Source organism: Wolffia australiana, chromosome 19 (genome assembly GCF_029677425.1).
Source record: "Wolffia australiana isolate 7733 chromosome 19, ASM2967742v1".
In the NCBI taxonomy this organism is placed as follows: Eukaryota; Viridiplantae; Streptophyta; class Magnoliopsida; order Alismatales; family Araceae; genus Wolffia; species Wolffia australiana.
Genome location: NC_135853.1, coordinates 10,019,941 through 10,036,618, shown reverse-complemented (window position 1 = coordinate 10,036,618; position 16,678 = coordinate 10,019,941). Strand labels below are relative to the sequence as shown.

The window sequence follows — 16,678 nt, the reverse complement described above, 5'->3', positions numbered from 1 at the left end:
GGGCATGCCGACGGAACCCTAGGAGGCGGCCGCCGCCGCTGCCAGGGTCCTAGATCACGGGGCCGCCGTCCGCCGCTCGAGGTCGCCGATGGGGCCGCGCCCATGCTCCCTACGCCTGCGCCACCGCCGCGCCCACAGCACGCGGCTCCGTGCCGCCGCTCCGCGCCGCCACTATGCGCCGCCGCTCCGATCGAGATGCCGCCGTCGTGCCGCCCCACAGAGTTGCCGCGCCCGAGCCAGCGCTGCCGCGCCCGAGCCATCGTTGTCGCCCCGAGCCATCGCCGCCGCGCCTGTGCTCCCTGCGCCTGCGCCGCCGCCGCGCCCACAGCACGCCGCTCCACGCCACCGCTCCGATCAGAATGCCGCCGCAGTGCCGCCCCGCTGAGCCGCCGCGTCGCCCAGTTGAGCCGCCGCGCCAAAGCACGAGGTCGTTGATCTCCGCTTGCCACCACCCTTGGCTGCGCTCGCCACCGTCCCCAGCCGACGCACATCGCCGCCCCCGGCCGCCCACGCCGCCGTCCTCGAACGCCGCTGCTGCCTCCTTCGGACGCCGTATGCTGCCGCACAGTTCGCCGCCGTCTTCGTCAGCCGTCCGGCTGAACATCCCCGCCCACCGGACGTCGGGCCTACCAACGCCCCGACGACTATCTGTGGAGCGCAGAACACGTGGAAATGGCGACACACCTTTGGCCCCAACGAATCGAGGACACCGCGAAGGACCTTTTCCGGGACACCCCCACCCCAAAGCGGGACGTGTAATCCGAGACGACCGTCCCCAAGAAGGACGAACGGATCACGACTCCCTGCCGCAGGACGTCGACGACGTCTCGTCCTACATCACACCATCGATCATCATATCCTGCACGTGTGGGTAAACCATCATCTTGCCCATTTGATCTGGTACACTGTGGCGTATGGGGACCTGCACAACATCTATCGCCTTCTGGCGGACGCTATTATATTGTTTTTGTGGAGGACTACACTCGATGTAGATGGACCTACATCATCAAGAGTCGGAGCCAAGTCCTTGACATGGTCCAGCAATTTGTTATGGAGGTCCTCACGTAGTATAATACCACTCCAAAGGTACTATGAACGGACAATGCTCTCAAATTTGTTCAACAAAATCTCCAATAGTTCTGTGCAGAAACAGGGATCCTTCACCAGACGACCTGCCCCTATACCTCCCAAAAAAATGGTGTGGCTAAACGGAAACATCGACATCTACTAGATATGGCATGCACTATGTTAGTAGATATGATTGTTCCTATGTATCTGTGGTCCGATGCTGTCATTACTGCCACATTCCTGGAGAATCGTCTGCCCTCCGTTGCATTTAGTGGTGCTATTCTTGTCCAACGACTTCGACCTGATGCTACATGATTTCCCTTACCTCCACGAGTTTTTGGTTGCACTGCATACGTACAAAGTTGGCTCCGGGATTTCCCTTACCCTTACTCCGAGATTGTCAAGGTTGGCTCCTTGTGCTCTCAAGAGTGTCTTTGTGGGGTATTCTTGGACTTAGAAGGGTACCACATGTATTTTCCTCCTAAGTGACGCTACATTACGTCTGCAGGTGTTACGTTCCATGAGGATATTCCCTATTTTACACCGTCATCCCTGGTTCTTACTCCTATCTCTGTTACTACTCCAAATACTTAGGGTCCCTTGCTTTCTCCTATTGTACCTTCATCCGCACCATAGTCCTCTTCCTCAGATCTTCTAGTTGACTCTACTAGGGATACCTCCTGCCCACCACTCTCAGGGCGCAACAATGATATTGAGGCGCATGACGATACGATTCCCCCTCTTGTCCCGGGACCCATTACTTCCACTCCCGCCTCATCCTCACTTGCTTGTCCGCTCGCTGACCTTGATCTTCCAATCGCTCTCCGGAAAGGCACCCGCCAATGTACCCAATATCCTATTGGTCATCATGTCTCCTCTGCCCATCTGTCACCCTCATATCATGCCTTTGCCCTCTCCGTCATAACTGGGTCAATTCCCAAGTCATATTTTGAAGCTTTGCAGGTACTGCAGTGGAAGGCGGCTATGGATGCAGAATACTTCGCCCTTCTTCAGTGGGACACGTGGCAGCTAGTGCCTCGACTGTCGGCCAAGAATGTGGTCACCTGCAAATGGGTCTACTCCCTCAAGTACAACCCTGATGGCTCTGTTGCACAGTACAAGACGTGTCTTGTCGCTTGGGGTTTCTCACAAGCATAGGGGCTCGACTACGCTAAGACCTTCTCTCCTGTGGGCTGCCTCAGCTCCATCCGTGTCCTTTTCTCGGTCGCTCTTAATAAGGCATGGTCTCTCCACCAACTTGACATCTCCAATGCCTTCCTCTATGATGATCTTGTGGAACAGGTGTATATGGAGTAACCTCTTGGGTATGTTGCTCAGGGGGAGTCTTCAATGGTGTGCCGACTGTAGAAGGCCATCTATGGTCTTAAATAAGTCCTCGTGCTTGGTTTCACAAGTTCTCCAACCTTTTATTTTCTTACGGCTTCGTCTCCACTGTGTCGGATCCCACCGTTATGTGGAAGCAAATTCCTATGGGATGTGTTGTGCTGGCGGTATATGTTGATGATATTATCCTCACTAGGAGTGATGAAGCAGGCATCGCTGCAACCAAGGTCTACCTCCATCAATATTTTGTGACTAGCGATCTTTCGACACCAACGTACTTTCTCAGTATTGAGTTTGCTTATCATCCCAGCCATATAGCTTTGTGCCAACGGAAGTACACATTGGATCTACTTGAGGAGACCAATATGCTGGGGTGCAAGCCCGTTGCATCCCCTATGAAGATGAATGCTGAGTTCTGGGATAAGACAACCACTTTGTTGGAGGACCCTGGCAAATATCGGCATCTCGTTGGTGAGCTTCTCTATTTGACCGTGACACGCCCTAATATTGTATATGCGGTGAGCGTGTTGAGCCAGTTCATGCAAGCTCCTCGTATGGTGCATCTTGAAGGCATGTATCGTGTTCTTGTCTATATCAAGCGAGCTCCTAGCAAGGGGTTACTATATTAGAGGCATGGACATTTGCTTATTGAAGCCTACTTTGACGTCGGATATGCGGGAGATAAGGCATATCGAAAGTCTCATGATGGCTATGCTACCTATTTTAGTGAAAACCTGGTTACATGGAGATCGTAGAAGCAATCGGTGATATCTTGCTCGAGTGCTGAATCTGAATATCGGGCCATGGCTGATACGACATCTGAAATGTTGTGGCTACGGTCTCTCCTTGTTGAACTTGGCTTCCCACCCTTATTACCTATGAAGATGTACTGCGATAATGTAGCGGCCACCTTCATCGCCAGCAATGATACCTTCCATACGAGGACGAAGCATCCCAAGATCGACTGTCACTTCATTCGTCAGTACATCACAAAGGGTACTATCTGCACTCCGTACGTCGCCTCTACGCATCAGTGGGGCGATTTATTCACGAAGTCATTAGCTGGTACAACTTATGAGATGATTGGAGGCAAGCTGGGCATGTTCGATCTCCACGCTACAGCTTGAAGGGGAGTGTTGAAATAGCTCTTATTCTTCCCTTCTTTCTTATTGGGCTTATGTGTAGCCCATTTCCCCTTCTCTCTATTTTTCTTACTTCTCTCTCTCTCTCTATATATATATTAAGTATGTGTGCAAATAACTGTGTTTCCCTCTATCGCTCACTGCTTCTCGCCATCTTCGTCCGCCCCTCTACATCTTCAAAATTAAATTTAATTCAAATCCTTTAGTCATCAACCCAGAATTCATGCCATCTTTATATAGAAAGCAGAAGTTGATGAAAAAACACAATGCAGAACTCCTCCATCCCTTCTCATCAGCTTTCTTTTAAAGAAAAATCAAGATCATGAATAGCAGTTTAATCATGTTGTCAACCCACTATTAATGTTTAGGGTCTGACTCAAAGACAATAAATCCTATTTTTATGGTTCCCCTGTGGTGGTGGTATGGCCATAAGCAAGTTTCTTCAGCCTTTGTGCCACTCTTCTTCCTACGTCCTGTTTCTCTTTTCCTTCTTCTGCAAAACATTTCAGTCCTCTTCTCTTCGTCTGCTCTGCTTTCTCCTCTTCTTACAATGTATCATAATTACATTTTCTCTCGTGATCTGATCGGATCGGTCTACCCAATAGTACTCTACCCATTTTACAGTCAGGAGATGAGATATGGGTCTACGTTCCTGGCCAGCAAGTCAAAAAATGGAGTCCAATATCCGTTGACTTTTGGGCTTAAATCAACGCTAGATGCTTCCTAAAGTCAAAGGTGTTGACTTACTAAACATCCCTGAAAGATTCACTGCTCAGATGCCCGCATGGCTTTCGACATTGATGACGGCGCCGACGGCGGAGATGGCCCCATGGGTATGAATTGGGGCGGCCGGAGCATGGACATGGGCATGACATGGCCCGGCATCATCATGGGGACCCCATTGGGATGCCCATTCATAGAAGGGTACGACATCAGAGGGAACCCACCCATGTCAACCATGCCCATGCCCATGTTCATATTCATGTTCATGTTCATGGGCATCCCGTTGGGGAGCATCATGGGCCGCATGTATCCCATCGACATGGCCTGCACAATCCATCGCCAAGACAACATGATGATCATTAGTTTGATTAGTTTGAGCATTGATGGTCATTAGTTTGATTGACCAACCTGGACTTGCATCTGAAGGGACTTCAGGTACTCGATGACTTCGTCCAGCATGGACGCCTTGTCCACCTGCTAGAAACAGATTAAGCCCGGTTACTCTAAATTGAATATAAAAACAGCAAAAAAAAACACTTAATATACTCAACATAACCCGCGTTCTAGTGATATGATAAATCGTCAGAAGAGAAGATAAAGAAAAAAAAAGAAAACTTAATGAAAATATTCTACCATTAGTAGAAGAAAGCAGCATACTCACCGGAGATTAATCACTAGATATTAACAAAACTCACTTGCTAAAGAACTACTTTGGTACCATCTAAGATTTTGACAGATACCTTGTTGCAGCAGGGAACGAGTTCCTGAAGCGCGCGCATTTTCTCGTTGATTCGGTCTCTTCGTCGCTGAAAATCAGGAATAAAATTAATCACAAAACCAAGATTTTTTCCCCTCTGAGGAAGCTCAACTGGGATGGCGCGAGAGTTTACTCACTCTCTCTGACAAATTATGGACCTCCGAAGAGCGGCTCCTCTTCTTATTCATTAGTCGTCCCTTGCCAGCGTGCCTCCTGTTCGTCGACTCTCCTTCTCCATTCTCCTGGGTTTGATCAGAACCACCGCACAATCAGTATCTGACCTCAGATAGATAGACAGACAGACAGCCAGACGCATAGATAGATTGAAAGATAAATATATAGAGAAAGATAAATAAATAGATTTAAATATAGAAAGACAGATAGATAGGTAGATAAATAGATTGATAGATAGATAGACTGACAGATATACAGATACATAGATAGATATAAAGATTTATAGAAAGAAAGAGAGAAAAAGAGCGAAGAGAGAGAGCAAATTAGAGAGAGGGGTTAGAGAAAAGAGAGTGGCGATAAAGAAGTGGGAGAGAGAAGAGAAAGCCGAGAGAGAAGAGAGAGAAAAGAGAACGAAACGAGAGACAAGAAAGGGAAGAAAGAAAGAGGGAGGAGCGCGAGAAAGAGAGGACAGAGAAGCAAGAGAGAGACGTAGAAAGATGGAGAGAAAAGGGTTCGTTTTCTCGACTATGCACACCTCAGTCTGATAATCAACGCCATCGTCTTCTTCCCGGCGCCTTCTTTTGGGATCGTTATTCGAGCAGAGAGAAGAGGAGGCGATGGGGGACTCGGGGATCTTCTCCGAAGAGGCCTGAGTCTCCAGGCCCTTCTTCACAGCCAAAGAGTCCTGCTCAGAGAGCGGGCAGGCACTCGTGGAAGGAGCGTGGGGCTTCTCTACAGCGGAAGACTCCATTAACGCTCTGGAGAAGATGGAGAAGTTGATGACGCCCTTGGACGGGCTTGGATGACGGGCCGATTCGTTCGGCGGGGCGTCCACCGCCGTGGCTTCGGCGCCGGAGATGTCGGAGAGGAGCTCAGAGCAGTAATCGTCGATGGGGGAGCTCAGCCAGTCGACCAAGTCGTCGTCATGGAGGCCCCCGACGTGAATTCCAGAGGGAGCTCTCGTCGGCATGGCCTCGCAGAAAGAAGCGTTCTTTTTGGGCCTTCCCCCGCTGTCTAGCATGAGCTTCACAAGCTCCCAGTCCGTCCTTCAGAACACGCCCAACAAGATCAGATTTGAGCGAGAGATAGATTGAAAAATATATAGAAAGAGAGAGAGATAGCGTGAGAGAGAAAGATGGGGAAGGGAGCAGAAGAGAGGACTTTGCTACGGAGACCTGCAGAGAAAGAGAGATGGGGAAGGAAAGAGAGATGGAGAGTAGAGGGAGAGAGAGATAGATAGATAGACGGATAGATATAGAGAGAGAGAGGGAGAGAGGGAGACAAAAAGAGAGAGAGATGGGAAGGGAGTATATGAGAAGGTTCTACTATGGAGACATGGAGAGGGAGTGGGAGAGGAGAGAGAGAGCGCAAGAGCGAGAGAGAGAGAGAGAGAGAGAGAGAGAGAGAGAGAGAGAGAGAGAGATAGAGAGAGAGAGAGAGCAGAGAGACAGAGAGAGAGAGAGAACGAGAGAGAGAACGAGAGAGAGCAGAGAGACAGAGAGAGAGAGAGAGCGAGAGAGAGAGAGAGCAAGAGAGAGAGGGAAAGAGAGAGAGAGAGAGCACTGACATGAGAGGAGCTGCTGCGGCGGGCGACGGAGTACTTGCCTTCCACGCGGGCATCGTATTGTTTCTCGCCTTCATCGGAAGAATCGAGAACCAGCTTCGCAAACAAGGCAGGATGATAATGATAGTGAAGATAATGAAACTGAAGACGACGGCGAGAAGAGAATATAAATTAGAAGAGAAAGAGGACTCTTCGAGATATTCTGAGTCGCGAGAGGCTGGCTATGTCCCACTATTCTCTCCGCCGCCCTATTCTGGGAAACCCGGAAACTTCGACTGCCAACAGATTATTCACCGACACCAATCCCCGTTATCCTGCCTCTTCTCCTGCCCCTCTGGTCGCTATCTTCTCTCTTCTTTCTCTTCTCTCTCCAAGAATCTGCTCTACCAATGAGAAATCTCCCAGTCATCAAATCTTTAGAATACGCGGCCGCTAGTGGCCCATTTCGGCGATAACGCTCACTGGATTTTTCCCTTGGCTCTTTCCGCGCCTCTTCCGGTGCATGCACTTCATCCTGCAACTCTGTCCATCCCTCTCAGCCTCTCTCCATCCATCTTATCTCCACCCCGCTGATGCTCTATCTCTATCTGTCTATCTTTTGTATAATCTGTCGTTGTCTAGTTAGAGATTTGGGTGGGGTCCTGAAAACGCGGCGTTCATCCGAGGTCATCCACAGACAGATGTCAGACGATGAGGAATACCAGCTAAGAGAGACAGAGATAAGATGTTCTTTGTTAGAGCCGCATGAATCTAACTGGTCTAAGAAAGATGAATGAAATCATTAGTAAACTATTGGTGGCTCCACTGGACATGTAGATATTTCAATTTCTGAGACAAGTGTAGTGGATGGGTATTATCCTAGTTTGTCTGTGTGGGGCGTTTTAATATTTTCCTATCTTATGTCGCTGTAGGATTTTAATTATGGTATCTCTCACTTGTTTTTGGGCCCCGAGGATTACCATTTCTTTTCTGCCAAACAAAGAGATGCAGGGAAACTTCCAGATCTGGATCTGCTATTTTCTGGTCTGCTTTGGTCCTAGCTTGAATTCAGAACGCATCTCACTAGATTACCCCACGTCATGGTCAAAGTCAATGTGAAAATACTCCCAAAATGCTGGCGCTTAAATCACCCAAACATTTACTTTAAACGCCCAAGCATGTCATTCTGTGAAGGCACCCAGCTCAAACTTATGTACTATGGAGGATCCATGGTTCATAAACTAGTGCACATTTTGTTGGGTTGTAATACATTTCAAAATTCAACACTGATATCTCAAAGCTTTTGAAACAAAAACAAATTTCTCTCCAGGTTTGTTGTGATGGTAATAGGGAACGGCACGTCTGGGACGTGACGCCCCGGACGTGAAGAGACGGATGACGAGTTGTGACGGACGGTGACGTGACAAAATGTTCGTCACGTCATCGTCACGTCACTCGTCCAAGGATTTTCAAAAAAAATCGTCGCCGACCCATCACTCGTCCGCAAATCCTCGTCACCGTCACGGCACCGTCACGGTGACGGAAAATATTTTCATTTTTATATCTTATGTATTTTTATTCTTATTGTTATTGTGTTATGTCACCGGCCCTCTCCCTCTCTCTCAACTCCTTCTCCACTTTACGATCTCCCCTTATTGGTGATTGGCATGGTGACGATTGCCGCCAGGCCACTGCCGATGATGTAGAGGCACGATCTTAGTGTTTTGCTGCCCTCCTCCATGGTGGGATTAGAGCTGCCTGGTCTGGCCCAGACAGCTTGGTCATTCATTGTTTTCTCTAAAGGCTACGCTACGCATGTTCATTACTTCAACTTCCCCCCTTGAATCTTTTTTCTACAGCATGTTGATAAGTTTGTAAACATTGAGAGATTGATAGGTTGATATAATCGCGAAGAGGAAGCGAATTTTTCTGTTTGCAGTTTTCTGGTGAGCCTTGGACCCATCAGAATTTCCGGTTCTGCACGTCTCTCTAGATTTTTTCATCCTATTTGAATTATTCTAAATTTCCCGAATTGACATAATTATAGTTTTCAATTGAATCCGCTCGACAGGATGCATGGCAGCGTTGGATGCGGAGCATTACCTGCAAGAAATCGGCGTTCAGGAAGGGAAGACGGATTGATTGGCGCCTCTTCCATATATTAAACTATTCGTGACGAAGAAACTAGTGGGCCGGTTATTTTTGGACTGACCCGCTCGTGTTTTGTCGCTTGATCTGTCTCTCTCATCTCTCATTATTGTTTGTTGAGGATTATTCTTGCCGGTTCCATTCTCCATGAAGGAATCCTGAACACCATACATGGCTCGTTTTATCATTCTATTCATCTCTCTATCTTTTCTCTTATCGTGGTTCGATAAATACATGTGATTTGCCTAAGTTCCACCTTATAAAAACATACGCATAACCAAATATCGACAGAAGTACCCCTCTTATTTTTTTACTAAAACGAAAACACAAAAAAATCAACTAGTTGATCATTACCACCTATTTAATAATAAATTGTAATTGTATTAAAATTCCGTCACGGACATCATCCGTGGCGGATTATTCGTCACATCATTTGTCCGGACCACCCCGTCACTGTTACGTCACCGTCACGGGCGATCCGTGACCGTCACCGCCACGTCATCCGTCACGTGACCGTCATGGTGACACGTGATGGATGACGATTGCCGATCCCTAGAGGGTAATAAGCTTGTGGGTTGAAATCTTATTTGTTGTGGTGGAAACTGATGTATTTTACACTGTGCAAGACAATCCCACATTCCATATCTCATTTTAATATCAACTAATAAAAATCTTGTTCATTGCAATTCATGTGTGATGTTGATAAATGAGTCTAAAAATATGCATAAGCATAAGTGAATTATGATGATCTTATACTGTGCTGACTTCTTATCTTTAAAAACTACCCTAAACATTCAGATTTATAAGATATTCAATAATGCAATCAAAACATGTGGTTAGGATAACTATCTACTTCTGCTCATATAATAAATATGGTTGATCTCATAACCATTTCTGTGAAGTGACTAACAAGAGATAGTGGGGCTCTTTGATGAAAATATATGTAGTACGCAAGCTAATCACACATTTCATATATCATTCAATGTTTAATAATAGAATGTATACTCGTTATAATGCTCATGAGAGGGTTGTAATGAAGTTCATGAATACATCTAATTACTAAGTGAATTATGATGAGCTCAAAATATGGACATCAGTTATATTTAAGCATGTGTTCTGATATTACTAATTGAAGGATAATCTATAAGGACATTGAAATATCTAGATATAATAACACTATCTTGTCTCATTCAAATGATGAGTATGTCTGATCACATAGCCACTAGCATTTATACACTAATGACAGAAACTGGGTGCTCTTTAGAGGAAAAGGGTCCACAAATTTGTTGTGTACAAATATCTGACTAGTATTTAACAAACTATCTATCAAGTTTATTAATATCATGATTTTTTAAGAGGAACTTAGACCTGAGACACACAATGAATCTTGTGGATGGAAGGTGGTGTTTTGATTATGATGTTTATAAAATCAAAATTCGGGTTATTAATTATGACATTGGTATTTAAGATTAATCAGTAATATTTATAAAAAATTTCCTCATTAAAATATATCTTTCTAATGATAATTAAGTATCCTCCCCATAGAAAATGATGATTAGAACTTAAATATTCTTTAAATGGTGACTAAAGAAATGAGGTAAGATACTTCAAAACATGAAACAATGCGATAAGGGAAATGGTGATGTAAGTGTAGGGTTCTAGGGCCTCTGTGAATTTCATTCAAAGCAAACCCTGATTTATAGTTAATGACAATTAATTAATTAATGAAACCCCTAAATGTTAATTACATGTATCGACGTCCAAATGACAAGTTAACAACTATAGTTGCACAATAACCTTTCTTAGTGAACCTAATAAATTGTATATATCACCATACAAATTAATTAATTGTGGATTGATTTAATCCAATCGATAGGCTGAGTTTTTATTAGGTGGGGAGCCAAGCTCCACCTCGTGCCTTGGAAACTTTATAAGAGTATAATGACTCTTTCATAGATATTTTCTTTCACCGATTATTGTGTATGTATAGTCCCTCATCCACTTGACTTTACTAGTAGACTTAGGATATGGTCAACTTTTAAATCTTAATCAGTCATTCGAGCTAGTATTAATATGATCGTAAATCATTGGAGAACTCTTCTATGATATTCCACCACCTTGGCCAAGGACTTCATATCATCGCCTTTATTGAGGTGTCTCCTTTTGTGTGAAGGGTGAATGATCCCATCTGGACCACTCAATCATCTTCCTAAACTTATTTTTGCACCCAAGCTAAGACGGTTTTGAATTCCATGATAAGGAACTTATAGATCATACTCAAAGTATAAGTATTTATCCATAAGACATATTTGATGTCTCAAGTCCAATGAACATTTATATAACTCTAACATGAATCAAACTCAATAAAATTTTGGTATAATATCATTCCTGGATCCATAAACAAAAATTCAATGATCTCTTTCTCGAAAGTTCACACACTATCTATCCTTAGTGTCTTCACGCTAATGGCCATGGGATCAACCATACTCATCATATTATTAGGACAATATAGTGTTATTCTTTTTGGATATTTCAATATCCTTATCGAGTATCGTCAGAATAGGAATACTTAGAATACATTCCCAAAGATAACTGATTTATACATATGATCACATCATACGTAGGATCATGTATTCATGGAATATTTTTTCCACATCATTGATATCTAAACAAAGGTGTCCTTTCTCTAGTACTCAATTCGAGTAATTCATAAAAAAATGTGGAATGGTCCGATAATTGATGTGGTAAATAGTTGATATTTGAGCTAGGAAGATATTGAGTCGTGTGATTCGTTAAAATTCTATATAGTTTTTCATATATTTTATTTGGTCCTCATCTTCCATTTGACCAAGATAAGTGATTTATTGGGATTGTCATCCAGAGTAACCTTTCGTGAATTTTTTACCAGATGAAGGAACTGTCTATTTCCATCATAACAATGCCATATCTTATATTTAGATAACTATTATGAACATTAATATGAAAGAAGGTAGAAGATAATGATGTAGAGATGGATTGATAAAGAAGGTTTAAAGGTCAGAGTGAAGGAATGATATTGAGATAAGAATATGATAGAGCGATATGGGAAAGTGCATATGTATTAATGGATGGAAATATTTATGAATGTTTGGTGATGGAAATATTTGTGGCCTTCAAGCCAATCACGCATTCCATATCTCATTCCATGTCCATTGATATAACATATTCATTATAGTACACGTGTGATGCTTATAATGAAGTCCATGAATGCATGATCAGGCTTAGTCCATTATGATGAGATCGTAATACAGAGATCACTAGTCTTTAAGCATGTGTTCACAATATTCCTATTTGAAGGATACTCGAGAAGGACATCGAAGTATCCGAATAGAAATCACTATCTAGCCTCACTCATATGAAGAGTATGGCCGGTCCCGTAGTCAATAGCGTGGAGAAAATAAGGATAGATAATGGGTGCTCTTTAGTTGAAAGAGTTCACTGAATTGATAAGTACAAATTCCTGAATGGTATTATACCTAAATGTCAATTATGTTGACTCATGTCACGGTTGTATAAGTGGTTCTTAGACTTGAGATACCAAAGATGTTTTTTGGATGGACAATTGTACTTTGACTATGACCTACGTGTCACTACTTATGGGATTCTAAACAATCTTAGTTCGGGTGCATCAAGAAGTTCACGAAGATGATTGAGTGATCAGGATGGGATCGGCAACCCTCGGTATAAGAGGTGACAGCTCAAGGAAGACGATGCAATGAAGTCCTTGGCCAAGGTAGTGAAATATCATGAGAAGAGTTCTCCAATGATTTCCTAACGCATCAGTACTAACTCGGATGACCGAATAGGGATTGACAGTTCACCGTAGCCTAAGTCATCCTAGAAGCGTCAAGTGGATGAGGGATTTTACACACACGGTAATCGATGACGAACATGTTCCATGAGTAATTTGATACACACTCCTTTGTATCTTCTAAAGCACAAAGTATAGCTTGGCACCCACGTATTGGAGACTCAACCTATCGATTGGGTTAAATTGATCAGACATTTATTAATCTATATGATAATATAGTTAATAAATTTGGAAGAGCAATAAAGGTTATTGGGCCACTCGAGTCTTAAAGTAGATTGATACATGGGCCTAGAGGGTCACACACAAATGGTATTTCTGATGTTGGAAGCTATACTTAACTCTTGGGGATTTTTATGAAAAATATCAACTTAATATAGTTAGGGAAAGACCCCGAAAAAAATTCACCTAGGCCAAAATTGTTTAGGGGCCTTCCCCTCGTCCCTTCTCCCCATGACTCCTCTCCACTCCCTATGCAGTTGGGACTGTGTAACGACGACGACAGAGATTGAACGAGGCTCGTTAATGAGAAGGAAGAGATCCAACATGCCAAGGACCACGTGGACATATCTAAAGGCTGCACACTTGAGAAGCTCAACTCTTGTCTCTCCGGGATCCAAGAAATCATGGATGCGCTCTACGCACAAGTTCTTAGTTTAATGTTTTTGATGATGTCGTTCAATTTCGTTTAAGTCTGCTGATGTGGATCATTTTGAAATCTTCATCTAGATCTAGTCCTCAAGAACTCAATAACGAGATGATGAAGTAAGGTGATATACAATGGTTTCAAATGTGATGGCTATGATGGGATGGGATGTGATGAAAGGAAGAGATTGATCAAACCTAGATAGTGATGGTGAAGATGAAATAATGTAAGGCAAGGAGAATAACCCTAGGTCCTTATATTTTGTCAGAATTATGGAAATTTAAAGATGAGCTCCTCCTCTTATTTTTTGCATCTCCTCAATCACACAAGTACCCAAGAATAAACCTGATTGATCTCTCAATTCTCTCTCTTTCAAATATCGTATAAATATAAGAATCAGCTTCAAAGAAATTTTTTTAACAAAATCATAACCTGTATTTAATGTAACATTAATGTATCAAGGGTATAGAGACAAAGGTGGCTTCAAAATTTCAGCTTGATCTTCCTTTTGGATCATCAAATATCAAGGTTTGAATTTGAAGAAATATAAGATGTTGATTTAAAATATATTTTATATCCTGATCAACGTAGTTGCTGCATCACTTTTAGGGTTTCACATCTTTAATTTCTCTAAAGATTAGTTAGCATGATTGGGTCAGATTTCTGGCTTTTCTTGATTGGTGGCTCCGAGCATGAAACCTGTCCTATAAAAATCAAAGTATCAAGATGCATTATGTTTCTTATCAAACATAGTGTGACACATATATGCATGAATTTCCAGAATTAAAAATTATTTAACACAAAATAATTTATAGAATTTTATTGTGCTGCCAGGCATGTGATTTCAGAATACATTCCATGCGTTTTTCTGTAGTCTTTTCTTCAATTAGTCCATGTCAACATGCACATAAAAAATAATAAGTGACCATTGTGGCACCACGATTCACGATTCATAATGGCATCCTTTCTCAAAGATTAGCATTGGTAATTATTTGCCATAGTTTGAGTTTATGGAAACACATGTTGGGTGAAATAAAACAGGAAAACCCGTCAAATAAAAAATATAATAATTGATAAAATCTAAAAAATTATATAGTCTGACAAAAAAACTAATATCTTAAATGCTATACTTTGACTTGGAAAATTTTTACCTTTAAGAATATGTTGTGATAAAATGCATCAAAATAAAAAATATGTATAAACAGAATGTAATATTTATAACAAATATGTTATCAAAAAACTTAACAATAAATTGAATATATTGATAAAAAATTATTTGGCGAGTATAGTGAAGAACAATGAGAAATGTGACTTTATAGAGCAGATATAAATCAACAATCCTTTTGACGTTGAGAAATAGAAAATAAATATAAAACATGAGCACATCAACTTATGATTCAATGATGTCAGCCAAAATTTCTTCGTCATGACACATATCATCTCCTTCCACGTGATCCAGAAAACTAGACTACCCAACCTTGATCTATCCCAATATACTTGCCATCACCCATAGCATAAAGACAGAGTTCCATTGACACCCAAACCCTACCCCCATAGTGTCTCTAATTTGCTTCAAGGGAGAATGTTTCTCTATTGCTTGTTGTACTGTGATTTTCACAAGGAGATGGATATGAGAGTATCCAAAAGATTGGGTCTAAGTTCTACAGAAAAAGAGGTAATCTTAACACCAAAACTACAAATACAAAGAAAGGAAAATTATATTAAATGAGACAGAGAAAATAGATAAGTGGTTACTGATAACACCCTAATTTCAGTCTTTATTTCAAGAAATTTAGCACAATTTTATGCATTTTCCAAGATTAAAAGGGGTTGTTATCATATTTTTACATGAAAATAATGTTTTCAAGTGATTTATGATTTTTTCCTAAATTTTTGTTAATTTTATGAATTTTAAGGGATTTATTTGAGCTTGAAATAATTATTTATAAATGAAAATGGCAGGTTTAAAATTTAATTTTGAGGTTAATTGTTATGGGGATGAATTACTGAATTTTCTAAAATTTTATGGAATTTTAAAGGATTTTTTAAGGATTTTTTGGGATTTATTTAAGCGAGAAATGAATTTTTCAAGAGGAAAAGGATATATTTATAAGGAGAAAATGAGTTTTAAGGCAATTTTTACTCTTCAAGGGGCTCTTCGTAATTATGAGTTGCAATTATATCCCTAAAAACAGCTCTCGGTAGTGGTACAGACACGTTATGTATATTTGGTAGGGACTTAAGTGAAAATGAGCATGGTATTTTTGTGATTTCAGGAAAAATCGGTGGAGAGAGAATGCACAAGGGGCATATACACAATTACTTTTGGGCGGCATCAAGTGGCAATTTGATGTTTTAAAAAGTATTTATATGTAAAATGACCAGGCGATACTTTTTGGTGTCGATCCTGAAGTCCGATTGAGATAATTTTTTATGAATTTGCTCGTCTTGATCCCCTCTTTCTATCTGACTTTGTTGGATCATTCAGATCAAGCCCACATTGATGGATAAAAATTAATTACTAATTAGGGGTAAAATGGTAATTTTACAATTTAACCTAAGTATAAAAGCGGAATTTCGAGAGGAGGGGTCATTCTTGATGCTGCTCTATCACAACTGCAAGACAGAGAGGAGCTCCAGCTTGGATCAACCTGTTTGGTACCCTTTTCTTCTTTGTATTTGAATTTTTGATGAATTTGGATGATGTTTTAGTTAAATTCCTTCATCATTCTTCTTGAACTTGGTCTGAACTTTTAAACCGCTAGGCTTGAGCAAAATGTACAAGCCCTCACTGAGATTGGGAGGACAGATTGAGAGATTTACCTAGCTATTCCAAGTACACATTAGAAAAAACTATTAAAAAAGATTTATTTTTAGGAGATTACATTACCCTTTTTTACTATCTAATAGTGAGTTATTTCTGAATTATCAAACCTACAAAACCAACCAAAACACAATCAAATTTCCTTCTGAATCCCTCTTATTGACTACTTTGATCCTTTAAATTGGATCAAATAATTCAATTTAGACTCCATCTTTCTTCTATTCCTGTTATCTCTCCTACCTCCCTTTCTAAATTACTCATTTAATTAGGGTGATTTGATCTTCATTGAAGATCAAATTAACTTTACTTAGTGTCAAATTATTCAAGTGGATCATCAATTGAATTAACATACTAGCTTCCCTTGGACGATACCCTCTACTTATCATTATACATCTTAAGTAAGGTCTTATTAATTTCATTGTATAAGCCAAAATTGACAACGACAAGGGATTAAATTTGGTC

At 41.7% G+C, this 16,678-nt stretch overlaps 1 protein-coding gene and 1 long non-coding RNA gene across 4 annotated transcripts; one reads left to right on the top strand and one right to left on the bottom strand.

The window, feature by feature from the left end:
* Positions 1-4,218: 4,218 nt before the first annotated feature.
* Positions 4,219-7,063, bottom strand: LOC144715561 (uncharacterized). Of its 2 annotated transcripts, none has more exons than XM_078590495.1 (6): positions 6,776-7,063; positions 5,744-6,254; positions 5,172-5,276; positions 5,018-5,083; positions 4,686-4,754; positions 4,219-4,601 (listed from the first exon to the last, which is right to left on the bottom strand). In XM_078590495.1, exons 1-6 carry the CDS (start codon positions 6,847-6,849, stop codon positions 4,320-4,322), a joined length of 1,107 nt encoding a protein of 368 aa, XP_078446621.1. In that variant the 5' UTR covers positions 6,850-7,063; the 3' UTR covers positions 4,219-4,319. The 2 variants fall into 2 exon arrangements, with proteins under 2 accessions (XP_078446621.1, XP_078446622.1); XM_078590496.1 differs by having other exon boundaries at positions 4,686-4,751.
* Positions 7,064-7,984: 921 nt separating this feature from the next.
* On the top strand, positions 7,985-9,067 carry LOC144715697 (uncharacterized). Of its 2 annotated transcripts, none has more exons than XR_013584695.1 (2): positions 7,985-8,697; positions 8,823-9,067. It is a non-coding gene; the product is annotated as an uncharacterized LOC144715697 (long non-coding RNA). The 2 variants fall into 2 exon arrangements; XR_013584696.1 differs by having other exon boundaries at positions 8,799-9,067.
* The last annotated feature ends 7,611 nt before the right edge of the window (positions 9,068-16,678 follow it).